The 15,416-nt window shown below is 50.8% G+C and overlaps 2 protein-coding genes across 4 annotated transcripts in view; one reads left to right on the forward strand and one right to left on the reverse strand.

The window, feature by feature from the left end:
• The window catches only part of TBXAS1 (thromboxane A synthase 1), a 203,405-nt gene extending 194,182 nt beyond the window's left edge, over nt 1-9,223 (forward strand). For 2 of the 3 annotated variants that reach the window (XM_058427205.1, XM_032761920.2), the window contains 3 exons: nt 4,715-4,852; nt 6,621-6,783; nt 8,955-9,126. In XM_058427205.1, the coding sequence (XP_058283188.1) occupies nt 4,715-4,852; nt 6,621-6,783; nt 8,955-9,029 (376 nt within the window). In that variant the 3' untranslated portion in view covers nt 9,030-9,126. Of the gene's footprint in view, nt 1-4,714; nt 4,853-6,620; nt 6,784-8,954 lie in introns of all 3 variants that reach the window. The other variant, XM_032761921.2, reaches the window with a different exon arrangement.
• Nucleotides 9,224-12,685: 3,462 nt separating this feature from the next.
• PARP12 (poly(ADP-ribose) polymerase family member 12) overlaps nt 12,686-15,416 on the reverse strand; it is a 40,029-nt gene continuing 37,298 nt past the window's right edge. Inside the window, exons 11-12 of the mRNA XM_032761924.2 lie at nt 15,148-15,299; nt 12,686-13,823 (exon numbers count right to left, since the gene is read on the reverse strand). Of these exons, the coding sequence (XP_032617815.1) occupies nt 13,498-13,823; nt 15,148-15,299 (478 nt within the window). The 3' untranslated portion in view covers nt 12,686-13,497. The remainder of the gene's footprint in view (nt 13,824-15,147; nt 15,300-15,416) is intronic.

Here is a 15,416-nt window from a genome sequence, read left to right on the forward strand (position 1 = left end):
GGCCAGGCGTGGTGGCTCACACCTGTAATTCCAGCACTTTGGGAGGCAAGGAGGGAGGATCACTTGAGTTCAGGAGTTTGACACCAGCCTGACCAACACGGTGGAACTCTTGTCTCTACTAAAAATACAAAAATTAGCCGGGCATGGTGTCAGGAACCTGTAATCCCAGCTACTTGGGAGGCTAAGGCAGGAGAATTGCTTGAACCTGGGAGTCGGAGATTGCAGTGAGCCAAGATAGTGCCACTGCACTCCACCCTGGGTGGCAGAGCAAGATTCTATCTCAAAAAAAAAAAAAAAAAAAACCAGTTCCCTAAACAATACAGAATAATTTAAAAAGAAAAAAAGGCCCCCTGCCATTCTTCATCCCAATCCCATCCCCTAGAGAAGAGAAAGATAGAAATTTAAGTATTCTTCTAGAAATGTTATGTTCATATACAAGCATATATAGTCTACCCTTTAAAAGTAAAGCATAAATGAGATTGTGCCATTGCCCTTGGGTAAAATGAACAATCCGATCAAACATTTTCCTCTCTGGGAGAAGAAGCTATCGGTAGAGACATAGACAACAGGGAACAGATTTTCAAGCCCAAATTTCCTTCCCTCACCAGGACTCACTCAGAGAAGCCAAATTAACAAAGACAGAAAGTAGAAGGCTGTCTGCCAGGGACCAGGGAGAGGGGAGGGGAGGGAGTTAGTGTTTAAGGGATCCAGAATTTCAGTGGGGGAAGAGGAAAAAGTTCCGGAGATGGATGGCAGTGCTGGTTGCACAATGAACGTACCAAAACCACAGAACTGCACACATTTTATATATATATATATATATAACCACAATGAAATAATAAACAGATAGGTGAGCAGATAAATAACAAAATAAACCAGGACCAATTCTGGTGTTCCAGTATTCCAGAATTATCATGGCAGCTGATGGACGGTTTGAGCCTGTCCTCATTAGATGTTCACATGTTCTGTGTTAAGGACTTAAGACTCAGAAGATTTTTCATGGATTCCAGGCACGTGGGAGTGGTACAGACAGGAGCAGGAGTGGGAGCCCGTGTACGGGATTCATTAGGGAAACAGAACTTTGCTACACAGGGAGGGTATCTCGAGGACAAGCCTTGACAGAGGGTGTGACCAGCGTCTCCTCCCAACTCCCATGTTACCTGGGATAGGAAATGGCCTGAAGTCTGGAAGGTAGGAGGCAGGAAGTGGGGCTTGGTTTTCTTGCTATGAGCCAGATCTGTTGGAGTGGGATAACGCTGAAGTCAGAGAGACTTCTCAGTCCAACCCTATAGTCACAGAAGTAGTTGGGGAGGGGGTGGGCTGAGAGGTGCAGGGAGGTGATGAAGAGAAGCTGGGGATGTAATTCTGCCCTCGTCCTAAAAGGCTCTATCTCATCCTTTAAAATCCCAAATCAACTGTAACCAGAACTTTTTTTTTTTTTTTTTTTGAGACGGAGTCTCGCTCTGTCGCTCAGGTGTGCAGTGGTGCGATCTCAGCTCACTGCAACCTCCTCCTCCTGGGTTCAAGCGATTCTGGTGCCTCAGCCTCCTGAGTAGCCGGGACTACAGGTGCACAACATCACGCCTGGCTAATTTGGGTATTTTTAGTAGAGACGGGGTTTCACCATGTTGGCCAGGCTGGTCTCCAGCTCCTGACCTCAGGTGATCCACACACCTCCGCCTCCCAAAGTGCTGGGATTGTAGGCATGAGCCACCACACCTGGCCATGACCAGAACTCTTGAGAGCGTGTGCTCAACACTTGAAGTCCAAAAGTCTACCCAAGTTCAGGAAGAGAGAGGTTCTTCACCTCTCCACCTCGAAGTTTGTTTCTAGAAGGTTACATGTAGGTCTGAAGAGTGACAGCACATTTGTTTAACAGGAATTCAAAGCCAGCAGATCAGGAAAGGACACTTATAAGGTTTGGAGTTTGGGCTACAGAGGTTTAAGGTAGGTCTTTCGTGGCAAGGAATGTTTGAAATTGGGCAAGATGAGTGAGCTGAGATCGCGCCACTGCACTCCAGCCTGGGCAACAGAGTGAGACTCTGTCTCAAAAAAAAAAAAAAAAAAAAGAAAAGACAAGAAATTGGGCAAGATGACATAACAATTTCGGAATGAGTGAATACAGGTAGGTGAGTTGAAGGGAGTTCTGACAGGTAAGACTGTTGTCTGGTAAGTGAGCTGTTTGCTCAAGCAAGCAAACCATTGTCCTGATAGGAAAGCGGTTTGCTCAGACAAATTAGTTTGCATTAATTTCCTGAAGCCCACAGTGAAGCTATTTCTTGGTTCAGAGGTTTATCTTCCTCGGCAAGAATTTTCTGGAGCAGAGAAGAAGTCACTGACACAGGTGGTCTCAATGCTCAGTCCAAGAGTTGAGTTGTGTGACTCCAGGTAGACTCATTTCCCAGGGTCACCTGCTGGGCCATAATCAACAAGGTACAAGCTTAAGAGAGCCATGCCGGGATTTCAAGTTGCAAGGAAGAGGGATTCAATGGTGTTTTCTTGAGTCACAGGTGTTGGTTGTAAGAAATTGGTGAGGTAAGGAAGCTAGAACACTCCCAGAAACCAGGAACGGCTCTCACTGACAGGCCTCACGGAGGAGACCCGAGCTGGGGAACTGGAAGGTGGTTCAGATTGTTCACAAGCTGCAGTGGCTCCAGCAGTCAGACTGGGGTGTGATCTCACAGCACTAGGAGCCCTGAACACCAGCCTGAGGCTCAGCCCTGAATGCAGCTTGACCAGGCAAACCTGGAGACTGCATCAACACCAGCGGCCTCCAACACACCTGACCTGCTCATGGCCTTAATCCCAAACCCAGGTCCTAAACTACCTCTCACTGTGCATTACAAGTCACTGCCCATCTTCCTGGCTTCTGATCTGCTGCCTTCTCCGATTCATGGCCTCACTTCACCCAATGATTGCCCTTGACTTTGAGCTACAGGTTTCACCAGCTAACTGTGACTCTAGCCTCAGCTCTGGGGCCACACAGCCTCAAGCACCTGGGTCTCACCCCAGCACCAGCTCCCTGTCCTAGGCAGCCCATCCTTGGGAAGAAGCAGACAAAACTGCATGTCAGAGACATGGCTCTGGTTGTCATGAGAAGACTGGATTGGAAAGAGGTCAAGGAGCGACGAGAATCTAAACTAAGGAGATGGCAGTAAAACTGGAGAGATGGCACCATATGAAAGACCAGTGATGAATCTGCAGACAGGGAGGGACAAGTCCAGGATGGATTCTGGTTTCTGGCTTTCTCAAGCCTGTGTGGGAAACAAAAGGAGGAGAAGATTCTGACGATCTGCTGCTGCTCAGGCCGACTTCGAGGATTCTGTGGACCACTCGGGGAAGAGGCTGGGTCTGTGGGTAGAAATTGGAACCGGGGTTCAGGCTGAGGTTGGGGTAGGAGGCTTAGGAGATAATGGAAGTTGAATCTGGGAGTGCGGACGAAATCCCTGGGAAGTGCCAGGATTTAAGAGGCTGGTGGATGCAGAAGAGCCTGCCAGTGAGGGAGAAATCAAGGAAAGAAATGTGTGTGTGCGTGTGTGTGTGTGTGTGTGTGTGTGTGTGTGTGTCTGAGAGAGTCTCTCAGACACACACACACACAGAGAATGGTAAAGATGATGGACACAGGCCGGGCTCAGTGGCTCATGCCTGTAATCCCAGAACTTTGGGAGGCTGAGGCTGGGGATCACTTGAGGTCACAAGTTCGAGACCAGCCTGACCAACATGGTGAAACCACCCCCCACCTCTACTAAAAATATAAAAATTAGTCAGGCCTGTTGACACACACCTGTAGTCTGAGCTACTTGGGAGGCTGAAGCAGGAGAATTGCTTGAACCTGGAAGGCAGAGGTTGCAGTGAGCAGAGATTGTGCCACTCCAGCCTGGGTGACAGAGACCCTGTCTCAAAAAAAATAAATAAATAACAAATGAAGATGAAGAAGAAAGAAGGAGGAGGAGGAGAAGAAGAGGAGGAGGAGGATGCAGCAAGAACAGCAGGTGAATCTGGGTAAACGATACATGGGTATCTTATGTACTATTCTTCAACTTTTCTGTAAGTTCAGAATTATTTCCAAATGAAAATTAAAACAGAAAAACAAACAAAACAAAGAAATGTGCAAGAGGAAGACAGTCAATGACATAGACAGACCAAGTCAGATGAAGACTGAGGAGTATTCATCAGACGTACCCATAAATGTTCTTTGGGGTTCTTGGCATGGGGACCATCCACAGGAGGGAGGGGACAGATGCCAGGCAGCAGGGCTAGTCAGTGAAATGGAAGGAGAGGGAGCGAGAGGGTGAGCGAGGGCAATTTTAAGAGGCTTGGCTGTGAATGGGAAGATAGAATAGGCTGTGGCCCAGGAATGACCCTCCAAGCCCCCACTATGAAAGCAATCCTTCCAAAGCACTTTGCACCCCAACATGGGGCAGAAGAGGGGCCCTTTGGTGCTTGACAAATGGATGCATGAAGGGATGGATGAGTACATTTTCATCAAGGACCAAGTGAGCCTAGCCTCGGGGCTGCAGACTCCTGGGCAGTGAGTGGTAATGGGGTGGGGGCTTGGTCATCCTGGGAAGGAGGCTGAGCAGGGGGTTCTCCACACACCATGCTGCCTGCCCCTGATCCCCTTCACACTCAAGACTCTGCCTGCCCAGCATGCCCCAAGCTCTGCTCCTCGTCTGTACTTTGCACCCACCCCCCAACCTGGTGTTTCCCTCAGATTCACACGGGAGGCGGCTCAGGACTGCGAGGTGCTGGGGCAGCGCATCCCCGCAGGTGCTGTGCTAGAGATGGCCGTGGGTGCCCTGCACCATGACCCCGAGCACTGGCCTAGCCCGGAGACCTTCAACCCTGAAAGGTGAGTGCTGCCCCTTTTAAAAAGCTCTGAAGGAATGTGAGTGTGTGGAACAGAAATTTACCAGTGGAGGCAGCAGCCGGGAGGCACAGACTTAGTAGAATTGTCCCCAAAAGGCATAATTTCCAAAGGAAATTATTATACCATTTTTTAGCTGGGCGCGGTGGCTCATGCCTGTAATCCCAGCACTTTGGGAGGCCGAGGCAGGCGGATCATGAAGTCAGGAGATCGAGACTATCCTGGCTAACACAGTGAAACCCCATCTCTACTAAAAATACAAAAGATTAGCTGGGCGTGGTGGTGGGCACCTGTAGTCCCAGCTACTCGGGAGGCTGAGGCAGGAGAATGGCGTGAACCCAGGAGGCAGAGCTTGCGGTGAGCCGAGATGGTGCCACTGCCCTCCAGCCTGGGCAACAGAGCGAGACTCTGTCTCAAAAATAAATAAATAAATAAAATAAAATAAAATAAATAAATAATTATACCATTTTTTCAAGGTCCAAACTGAATCCAGAGATTTAGCATTTCAGCAGCCCTGCATGCAAGGAACAAGGCAATTTCAAATGATTGTCTTCCATTCATTCAAGCCAGGACATGGGATACAGGATTGTATTTCAGGTCTGCACTGGAAAGTAACAGAACATCATTTCCTTTTTAAAAAACGGGCATCTATGCCAAAACAATAGCTTCAGCTAATGTCTCCATGAATCTAAATTCATTTGATCCGCTGGTTGACCTGGGTCCCCTCCTTCCACCAACTGGCTTTGGTTCATTGTCTCATTTCTGGGCTCTGTGATTGGAAACATCTGAGCAGGTGGCCACACTCTGGTCCTCATCAGAACCAGTCAATATCCCCTCTGTGTGTGATCTGGCAAGGGAAGGGCTGGCCCAGCACCAGTTGTGTTTTCACCTTTCATGGCTCCAACTGAATTCAGCCCAAGTCTACGACCCAGTCACTGGGAAAGCGTGAGCAATGGGATCTACACAAATAATACTCCACAGTCAGCAGCTCCTGAACACGCTGCAGCCACAGGGCTTACAGCCTCACAATAAAGCCCAGGGGTAGTAAAAAGTGAGCTCGCTGTTACAGAAGAGTGAGTGCCACCTAGCTTCACTGTCATGGGACACACGCTGCAGGCAAATGCACTACTTGGTAGGAGATTCAGCAGTTCTGAGGAAGGGCCTCCAGCTCTCCAGGTACTGCAGCTTCCAATGGTTCAAGTGTCCAGTGCAGGGGCCTGCAAAGCAAGCATGGGCAGGAGAGGGGCTGCCAGTGTGGCTCAAGAGACCTGCAGGGCAAGCCAGCAGGACACGCCCCCCAGGGAGGGCCCGGGAGGTGCTGAGGTGCCCAGTACCCTGCCAAGGAAGTAAGCAGGTGGTGGCTGGGGCATCCTACAGGAGGGGAGGTGGTGCCATGGGCCCAGGTGAGGGTGATCGCCAAGCCCTGGGGTTCAGGGATGCCGTGTTTAGACTCTGACTGTGGGTGGTGGTGAGTCTGTGGGCTTATTAGCCACACATTGAATTCCTAAGGAGAGGCAGGGAGGGCGCTGTGGACATTCCAGGTGATTCCGTGAATTCAGCTCTGCCTCTGGGGCTGTGCAGGAAGACAGGCCAGGAGCAGAGAGGGACTGAGGCTCAGGAATGAGCAGCCATCAGCTCCCAGAGCCTTGGGGACATCCTTGTCTCAGATGCAGGGGTGGCTCAGCTGGAGCACAGGGCTGCAGAGGGAAGGGAGCGGGTGTTCCGAGCCAGCCCTGACCACACCGACCTGCAGGTTCAAGGCTGAGGCCCGGCAGCAGCACCGGCCCTTCACGTACCTGCCCTTCGGGGCCGGCCCACGGAGCTGCCTCGGGGTGCGGCTAGGGCTGCTGGAGGTCAAGTTGACACTGCTCCACGTGCTGCACAAGTTCCGGTTCCAAGCCTGCCCTGAGACCCAGGTGAGGCCCCACTGCTCAGAGGCAGGGGCAGGGGCAGGGGTGGGAGGGCCACCCCCGTTCTCTGCGCGAGAGCAGGCCAGCCTGGGGGCAGCATCAGGCTCTGCCTCCGTGAGCTTGGGCGAGCTTCTTAACCTCTCTCGGCCTCAGTTTCTTGATTCGTAAAGTGGGGATGATAATAATAACACCCTCTACCTCTCAACATCCTGTGAGGATCCAGTGAGTTCACACAGCGCTCAGGTAAGCCCTGGCATGCCAACCTGAGCACATGTTAACCATTGTTATTAGTATTGTTCTCCGCACACCAGGGCTGGACCTCACCTTGCTGGAGCTCTTCCCACCTCCACATAGGGCACACAGACAATGGCATTTGCAGTTGTGACATGTGCCTGCCTTTGCAGGGTGGGGGGTGCGTGGCTTGTCCTGCAGAAGCTGGGGACACCTCCTCTGGCTCCTCCTGACAGAACAAAGGGAAGCTGAGGGGTTTCAGCTCCTTGAAGTGTACCCCCAGCTTTGCCTTCCCCCCTTGTGCAGACACTCACATGTCCCCATGGCCACAGCCTGGTCCCTCTCACAGGTGGTGACACAGCCTCTTCCCAACAACATATGCCTTCATTCTTGAGGTACTAGACTGGTGCACAGACCCTGTCCTCACCCAGAGAGCTGGGCTCTCCTGAAATGGGGCCTCACCCACTTTTCCAGCCCTATCTCCCCCCACATCACACACTCCAGAACCAGCAGACCAATTTCTCAACAGGTCAGGGAGCTTATATCCCCCCCTTTCACACTCACAGCAATCCTGCAGAGTAGGAGTGACTATTCCCATTCTTTAGATGAGGAACCAAAGCTCAGAGAGGTTAAATAACTTGCCTAAGGCCACACAGTTGGACTGCAGGCTTTGTGATGGCAGGGACCCAGCCTGGCATATTCATTGTTGGACTTTCCAGCATCTAGTTTAATGCCAGGCGCATGACAGGTGCTCACTCATTCATTCAACAAACATTAATGAGCAAATGGATAAGCAGCCAGAGATGAAAGAAACGGGGGTCTTCACCCAGATCCTGCTCACTCCCAAGCTCTCCCTCCTTCCTGACATCTGGCTACGTCTCTGCACAGCGTTAGCTATTCCCTGCTCATCCTGACCACTGCTGTCCCCTGCAACTATCCTCATGCTGGTCCTGCCACTCGGAACCCACTGTTCAATTGCAGACCTGGACACGCAGGCATAGGAAGGCATAAGGACACAGTGACAGCAACAATTCTAGATTGAGACAGGCAGTGCCTCTGACAGACAACCTGGGACCAGCTGCTGGTCCTGGAGGAATAACGAGCTTGGATGGGGCACATAGAGTCTGAGGTACTGAAAGTGAACTGAAAGTGAACGCTTCCACACACTCTGGGCTGGAGACAGGCAGGGGCAGATCGGCAGAGCAGAGCCAAACCAAGTGAGGTCAAGGGGCAGACGGAGGAGCAGCCCCACTGCATCGGGGCTTCCACGTGTGCAGGGCTTGTCTCACTTCCCCACGATCTCAACGTACAGTACAGCAGCCAGACCAGTCTCCCAAAACGCTGCTTATGCCTGGCACTCCCCGGCTTAAGAACCAGCCAGGAGTCGAGGGCTCCCCCTTCTTCCTTGTCTGCTCAGACAAGTGCTGGGGGCTGCAGCTTTTTCAGATGCCTTTGAGGGCTGTGGTTCCCACAGGAGACACGTGCAGCCCCAAGCACTAAGACCCTGGTGACTCTTTGCTGTCACATTAGCCACTGGGTCATCATTTTACTCAGCTCCAGAGGAAACCCAACTCCTTGAGTAATTCTTTGGCTTTTCTTCAAAGCCCCCAGTCCACCACTGGCTCTGCCTTTTAAGCTGGACATAGGAAAGCTTTCTGGATGTCAGTGAGGCCAGATCACAGCACACACGAGCAGAACAGCATGAAGCTGCTCTCCCCAGAGCCCCTCGGCCAGAGGGCATTGCTCCGTTACTGGCCAGAACTGGGGAGTGAGATGAGGGGGATCGGCAGGGACGGCTGGAGTCACTGAAAGATAGGTTTGGGGCTTTGCTCTCTGCTTTCTTCTCGTGTGACCTTGGACAAGGGACTTGGTCTCTTGAACCTCCAAGTCTTCATTGGTACAGTGAGACGCTACTATCTCTTTGACAAATATTTTCTCTATTTTAGGTACCGCTGCAGCTAGAATCCAAATCTGCCCTAGGTCCAAAAAATGGTGTCTATATCAAGATTGTATCCCGCTGACACAGAAGGCCGCCGGGTGGGGGGAGGGCACCCCCAAATTCAAAGGAAACCCTAAGTGTGAATGTTCAGAATTTTGGAAAAATGTCACTGAAGTGATTGAAAGAGTGCTTGGCATGCAAGGATAAGAGGTTTTTTACATAACATTTCCTAAATGCTTAATAAACGTTTGTTGCACTTGGTTTTGACATTGCCAATGGGGTTTGAACTTGTGCTCTCTCTAAATGAAGAATTGCTGATAAATAAGTGAAAATGTAGTTTTGACAAAACAACTGAGAATGTGGGGTTTTAAAGGAAGTCCCAGGCTTATGCTGAAAGGAATCCATGGTGCAGGGCACATGAGGACTCCCAGGTAAGCCTGTCCTGATGGCACCAGCTCGTGGCTCTTTCAGCTTCTCGTGCATTGTGGAGTTGTGGAGAATGACATTTATCAGAAGTTCAACGTCAACAGTGGTTCCAAAGCTTTATTATGCTTTGATTTTCCTAGGTAGAGTAGTACCAACTTTACAGTCAAGTTTCAATCGACAGAAAAATGAGAGTCTGAAAAATGATATACGTTTTCTTTTAAAGAACACTGTATCGGCTGGTCGTGGTGGCTCACACCTGTAATCCCAGCACTTTGGGAGGCTGAGGCAGGTGGATCGCCTGAGGTCAGGAGTTTGAGACCAGTCTGACCAACATGGTGAAACCCCGTATCTATTAAAAATACAAAAAACTTAGCCAGGCGTGGTGGCGGGCGCCTGTAATCCCAACTACTTGGGAGTCTGAGGCAGGGGAATTGCTTGAACCAGGGAGGTGGAGGTTGCAGTGAGCCGAGATCGCACCACTGCACACCAGCCTGGGTGACAGAGCAAGACTCCATCTCAAAACAAAAACAAAACAAAAAAACCCCAAAAAAACACTGTATATCAATTTTGATCAAAGAATCAAAATACAGAGGTGATTTTTTTGTAAAAATAAGTATTGTGTTGCTAAGCAGTTCACATTCAACCAAGCACTTGCAAGGTCAGTCTCAAGATCAGCCACCAGCAGCTGTGCATTCATGGCTGCTGGTGAAGAGCAGTATCACCTCCCTGTGCCTCAGGGGCCTCTTCTGTAAAATAAGGAGGCTGGCCTCGAAAAACACCTCTTGTCCTCTAGTTGACACCTGAGCAGCTTAAGGGGTTGAATGTTGTATAGAGAACGATCTTGTAGAAATCTGTAAGCCCCTTATGTGACACCCAGACGCTGACAACCCACCTTTAGAAACTTCAGGCTCTTTTGGGAGTGTTGGCAGAATGAGTTTCCACATATTCACTGCTGGGACTGCTGCTTCCACTGTTTGGTGGTCCCCCATCCCCTTCAGCCAGGAGCACCCACTGCATCCCTCAAAGTCCCCCTTGGGGGGTCCCTTCTCTCATTCTCGCCCTCCGGGCAGGAAGAGGACACCCCAGCTGCCCAGCACTGGGCCAGGCCTGTGAGTGACTGCTACCTCAAGGTGCAGGGGTGTCCTGTGGCCCTCCCCACACCCTTGTTGCCACCACCTGCCCTTCTCCATCACCTGGCCCCTCTGCAATGCCCAGCCTGGGACTCAGACTCACTGGAGAAAACCATCCACCCCTGGGGACCTGTCGGCCTCCCTGCCTGTCCCACAATCTCTGACCTCCCCACGGCCGCCGCCACCATAGAACCTCAGCCTGCAGACAGGCCCAATGGTGCACTCAGCTCCCTGCTTGGAGCACAGCCCCACAACCTGAGCCCTCCCTTGGGACCTCTGGCCCCACCCCCCGGCCTGTCAGCTCCATCCAGCTTCCCTCACCTTCCCAGCTCAGGTGGTCACCACCTTCAGACATAGTGGTAGAGGCTTCCTCATGTGCTGGGGTCACTGGACTGCAGTCCTTCTACTGTGTGAGCCCACCAACCCCACCTCTGCTTAAATCCCACTGTTCACATCCAATACCAGCTATCAAAGGGCAGGGAACTGCACCGCCTGGTCCTCCAAAACACCCTCTTGCTAGATTCCCAACTGGGTCCTCACAAAGATTCTGGCCAATCCCACACACATACACCCATGTCCCGGATTCTACCACCTCTTGGCACCAAACATCTCGAGAGTCATAGTCATTTCGACCCCTTCCCATCGCAACGCCCACCCTTTCTGCAGCGGCAGGAACGGCTCCCTCCCCGTCATCAGGCCATCTGGCCACGTGGCTCCCACCCTCCCTAGCATTGCTGATCCAAGGACTTGCTCTTCCTAACCTGCTTTCTCCCAGGTCACCCAGCCATGGCTGCCGCAGTCTTCACAGCTCAGTGGACTTTTCCGGAGCAACTGAGCATCTCCCACCGGATCCCTCTGGCCGCTCTCCCCATCTACACCCCCAGTGAACCAGTTCTGCTCCCTGAATCTCCCCAGCTCCCAGATGATTCAGAAGCATAGAATCAGTTCACTTACATGCGAGACCTCAGCAACAGACGTGCGTCTGATTTAATAGTTTTCTCTGACACCTCTTTGCCCCCTGCCCAACTACACCATAGCAGGACCAATGACTTAATGAAAAAGCAGTGAATGAAATGGCAGGATCAGTCAGGCTGTGAGGGAAATTTGGAGGGGGTTCTGAAAATCATACCACGGGCAACCATGTGGCTGACCCAGCTGCTGGGTGAAGCTGTGTTGTTCTTGCTGTGTCCCTGGTCATTTACCTTGGCTCTCCTCCAGCTTAATTGTACTTGCCTGTGTTAGGGTTTCAGATCACTCCAAAGATGGAAAAACGGGCTCATACTCACCTTGGACCTGAGAAATACAGGCAAGCCAACTGAAGCCCAAGCAGCAAGTCGCCAGCAGACACATGTCCTCGGGAAGGTGGAGGCTGGGCAAAAAGCAGGTAGTGAGGACCAAGCAGGGAGGGCTGACAGCCTGGTGACACCAGTGGCCCTGCCAGCCCCTCTGCCAACAGGACTAGAACCAGCCAATGCCCAGAAGGGAGGCTCCTGTAAACTGCCACGTATGGGGGACACACACAACACTCTCTCCACATGCACAGCACATTGCTCAATGGTGAACCTGGGTCTTATGGTGCCTGAAACTTATCTACGAATTGGAGGCAAGAGAAAAAAAAAATGTGTAACGTTTGCAAATTTTATCAAAACCTATGACCACGTGACCATATTGCTAGGGTCCCTCCTAGGGCCTGGGGAGGGGCTCCAGCAAGTGAGGGGCCCTGAACCTTCAGCTTCATTGTCTTCGTAATAAATCCATACGTAGCTCACAAAGCCATGTCATCAGCTCTGTCACAACCCTGATACAGTCTGAATGTTATGACCCCCAAAATTCCATTGTTGAAATCCTCACCCCTGAGGTGACAGTATTTAACGTAGAGGTGATTAGACCGCTAGGGCGGAGCCCTCATGAATGAGATTCAGTGCCTTTATAAAAGAGGCCCTTCCACCGTGTGGGGTTACAGTGAGAAGACTGAATCTATGAGGAAGCAGGAGTTGGACTTTATAGACTCCAAACCCGGTAAATCAACGTCTGCTGTTTATGAGCCACCCAGTCCATGGTGTTTTGTTACAGCAGTCCAAATGAACAAAGGCCATCAATCCCTGACTCTCAGAAAAACGCCTGGCACTCAGTAGGTGCTCAATCAATAGACGCAGAAAAACGAGCTTGAGTCTTCATCCACTTCAGATAAATTTTCTTTTATTTCCATACTCTTTTGTGACATGTGTGGCACAAGTATTCAATCTCACAGGGATGTTAAAACCCACACTCTAAGGGTGCCCAGTGTGCTTAGGAAATGTGGGTTTGGGCAATCACAGGCCAAGCCTGGGGGTCCTCGGGGAAGCTACTCCTCCAGGTCACCTGCCAGGTGGATGCACTTCCTTGGGCAATGGGTGACCCTACCAGGACAAGGGGAACCAGCAGGGACTCGATGGCACCACACAGCAGCCACCTGTTCTGACAATGTGACACAGACCAACTAATGCCAGAGCCCAGGAGAAGCCACAGCAGAGCTGCCTGGGTTGGTGTCAGAGCAACAGGCAGAAGTGACGGTGCCGCCCCTGGGCTGTCCTCCACCGGTGGCTACTGTGTCATTCTGGAAAAACTGTGATGCCATGAGACTCTGAAAAACCGAATCACTGCAGAGACAAACTCATAAAAATTAAAACCAATCCATAAAATTGTACCTAGAAACTCTGTCCCTGGTGCCAATAAGCAGCAAAGTCAACAAAGAGTAAAAACTAAAACTTCAACACATTATTAAAAAGCAAAACTGGACTCAACTACAATCACTTCTGGTTAGTCCACTAGTGAGCCCAAAAGTGACTTAAAAGTAAAAATCATTATTATCAAGAGATTAAGAACATAACTTCATTGAGAGGTCAACGTTAAGAGAACAGTTCATTAAAAGTTTTCTGTTTAAAAAGAAAAGGAAAGGCCCAAATAGCCATTTCAAGGCAGAGCAGGTGAAAGGCCTGGAACACTCCTGTGTGCTCACTTTCCGCTGCTGAACAGGGAGCCCAAGGCCAGCAGGATGGAGGGCGTGGCCGAGGCCTTGGAGGAGGTGGTGTACTGGATAAGATATTCTGGGTAGACCTGGTGTTTCTCAAAGATCACGAAGATGGAGGGTTCGGACACGCTGTTCACGCAGCTATCATAGAAGGTGTTGCTCTGGCCCTCCTTGGCCGGGGGACGGACAAAGGAGGCATTGCCCCTGACGAACTCGCCCACCAGCACCCGGGCCAGGAACATCGTGTGGGTCTGCGTGTCGGATTTGCTGTAGTGGTGGGAATATGCAGCATCTCGGGCAAAGTAGCTCCCTGAAATGACACATGAGGGCTCAGCTGGGCACCTGGTGGAGGGGCCCGCAGCCAGGAAGGGTCAGCACACTGCGAACAGCGTCCTGGTGATGTGCAACACCAGGGCCTCTACTCTTCCGCCCCGCATCTCCCTCCCTCCCTCCCTCTGTGCCATGTCTCCACTCTCCCTCATGAAGTCACATGCATCAGTGACACCAACACCCTTCTGAGTGGCAGCATCTGAGGAGTTACCAAACTGAGATAGCAAACTCCTTTCAAGTTCCGGATCTGCCCCACAAAACCTAAAGGCCTCTGGACATGTCACTACTTAATCCCCCAAACCTCAGATTCCTCAGGCATAAAATGGGGCTGTTCAGCCCAACCTTACAGGGTTGGCATGGAAAATGAATGAGATCCCATATATGGAAGCAGTCTGTAGACTCCGGCAGCCCAGTGTATAGAATTATGAGCCTTGTCAAATGGAAATCTGAGTTAGAAGCTGTCACCTGTACATTTGAATCCACAAGTCTACCACTGGCTGCTGCCCATCTTGACCCCACACCATCGCTACCTCAGACGGAAACTGACTAACAAAGAACTGATGGACCTGGAACATGGACTGCTGGGCAAAAAATGTTCTCAACTTGGTAAGCACATTGTGGTTACAGAAGATAATGTCCTGTTCTTGGGATGTGTTAAAGGGTGAAAGGAGACAATATATGCCACCTACCTGAAAATGGTGCAGAAAGAGAGAGAGGGAGAGAGAAAGAGAGAAGTGGCAACATGTTAAAACCAATGAATCCAGGTAAAATTTACCCAAAGAGGTTTTTTTCATTATTATTATTCCAATTTTCTTGAATTTGGATTTCCAAATAAATAATATTTTAAAACTTTCTTTGGCAAGTTTAAAAATAACAGACAAGAAAACACTGAGATAACTCACATGATAGCTAGAATACATGTTTACATGAGTATCTCTGAGGGTTTCTGGTTTCTATTCTAAGGAAATCAATAGTAAAGGCACAGTCAGGGACTTCATCAGGGCTGGGAAGGTATCCCCTCTCCTCTCCCGTCTCTGTCACCATCTCCCAGGGCCTCCGCTCCACAGGGAAGCAACACCCCAGCCTAGGCAGGCCACCCTGCCCACACCTGGGGCCAAGCTCCTGACCATGCCCAGAGGAGCAAGAGCAAGGATGTGACTGGTAGCCATGCCCAGGTACCACCACGCATGGAGTTTGAACCTGCTGATCGGCTCAGGCTGGTCCCTTCATGCCCTCTCGCAGTCTGTTCCTATGCAGGGGCAAAGCAACATAGGTTCTGCTGGTAGAGACCAGTCATGCCTTACCCTTGCCGTAGGAAGTGCCATGAACACCACAGACCCGCCAGTCAAAGTTCTGCTGGCAGATGGCGTCCACGAAAATGGCGCTGGTGCCGTGGAACAGCTGCCGCTCATCCACGGCCTTCCCTCCGTTCTGCTTCTGCATCTGTCCTTTTTGCCTAGAATCACAGAAGAATGTGTGCTGGGGGCAGACTGTGCCGGCCACCAAATACAGCCGGCCTGATGCAAAACAACATATTTTTCCAAAATTCCAAAAGTGTCCTGGGACCAAGAGA

Source organism: Hylobates moloch, unplaced genomic scaffold (assembly GCF_009828535.3).
Source record: "Hylobates moloch isolate HMO894 unplaced genomic scaffold, HMol_V3 SCAFFOLD_1, whole genome shotgun sequence".
Lineage (NCBI taxonomy): Eukaryota > Metazoa > Chordata > Mammalia > Primates > Hylobatidae > Hylobates > Hylobates moloch.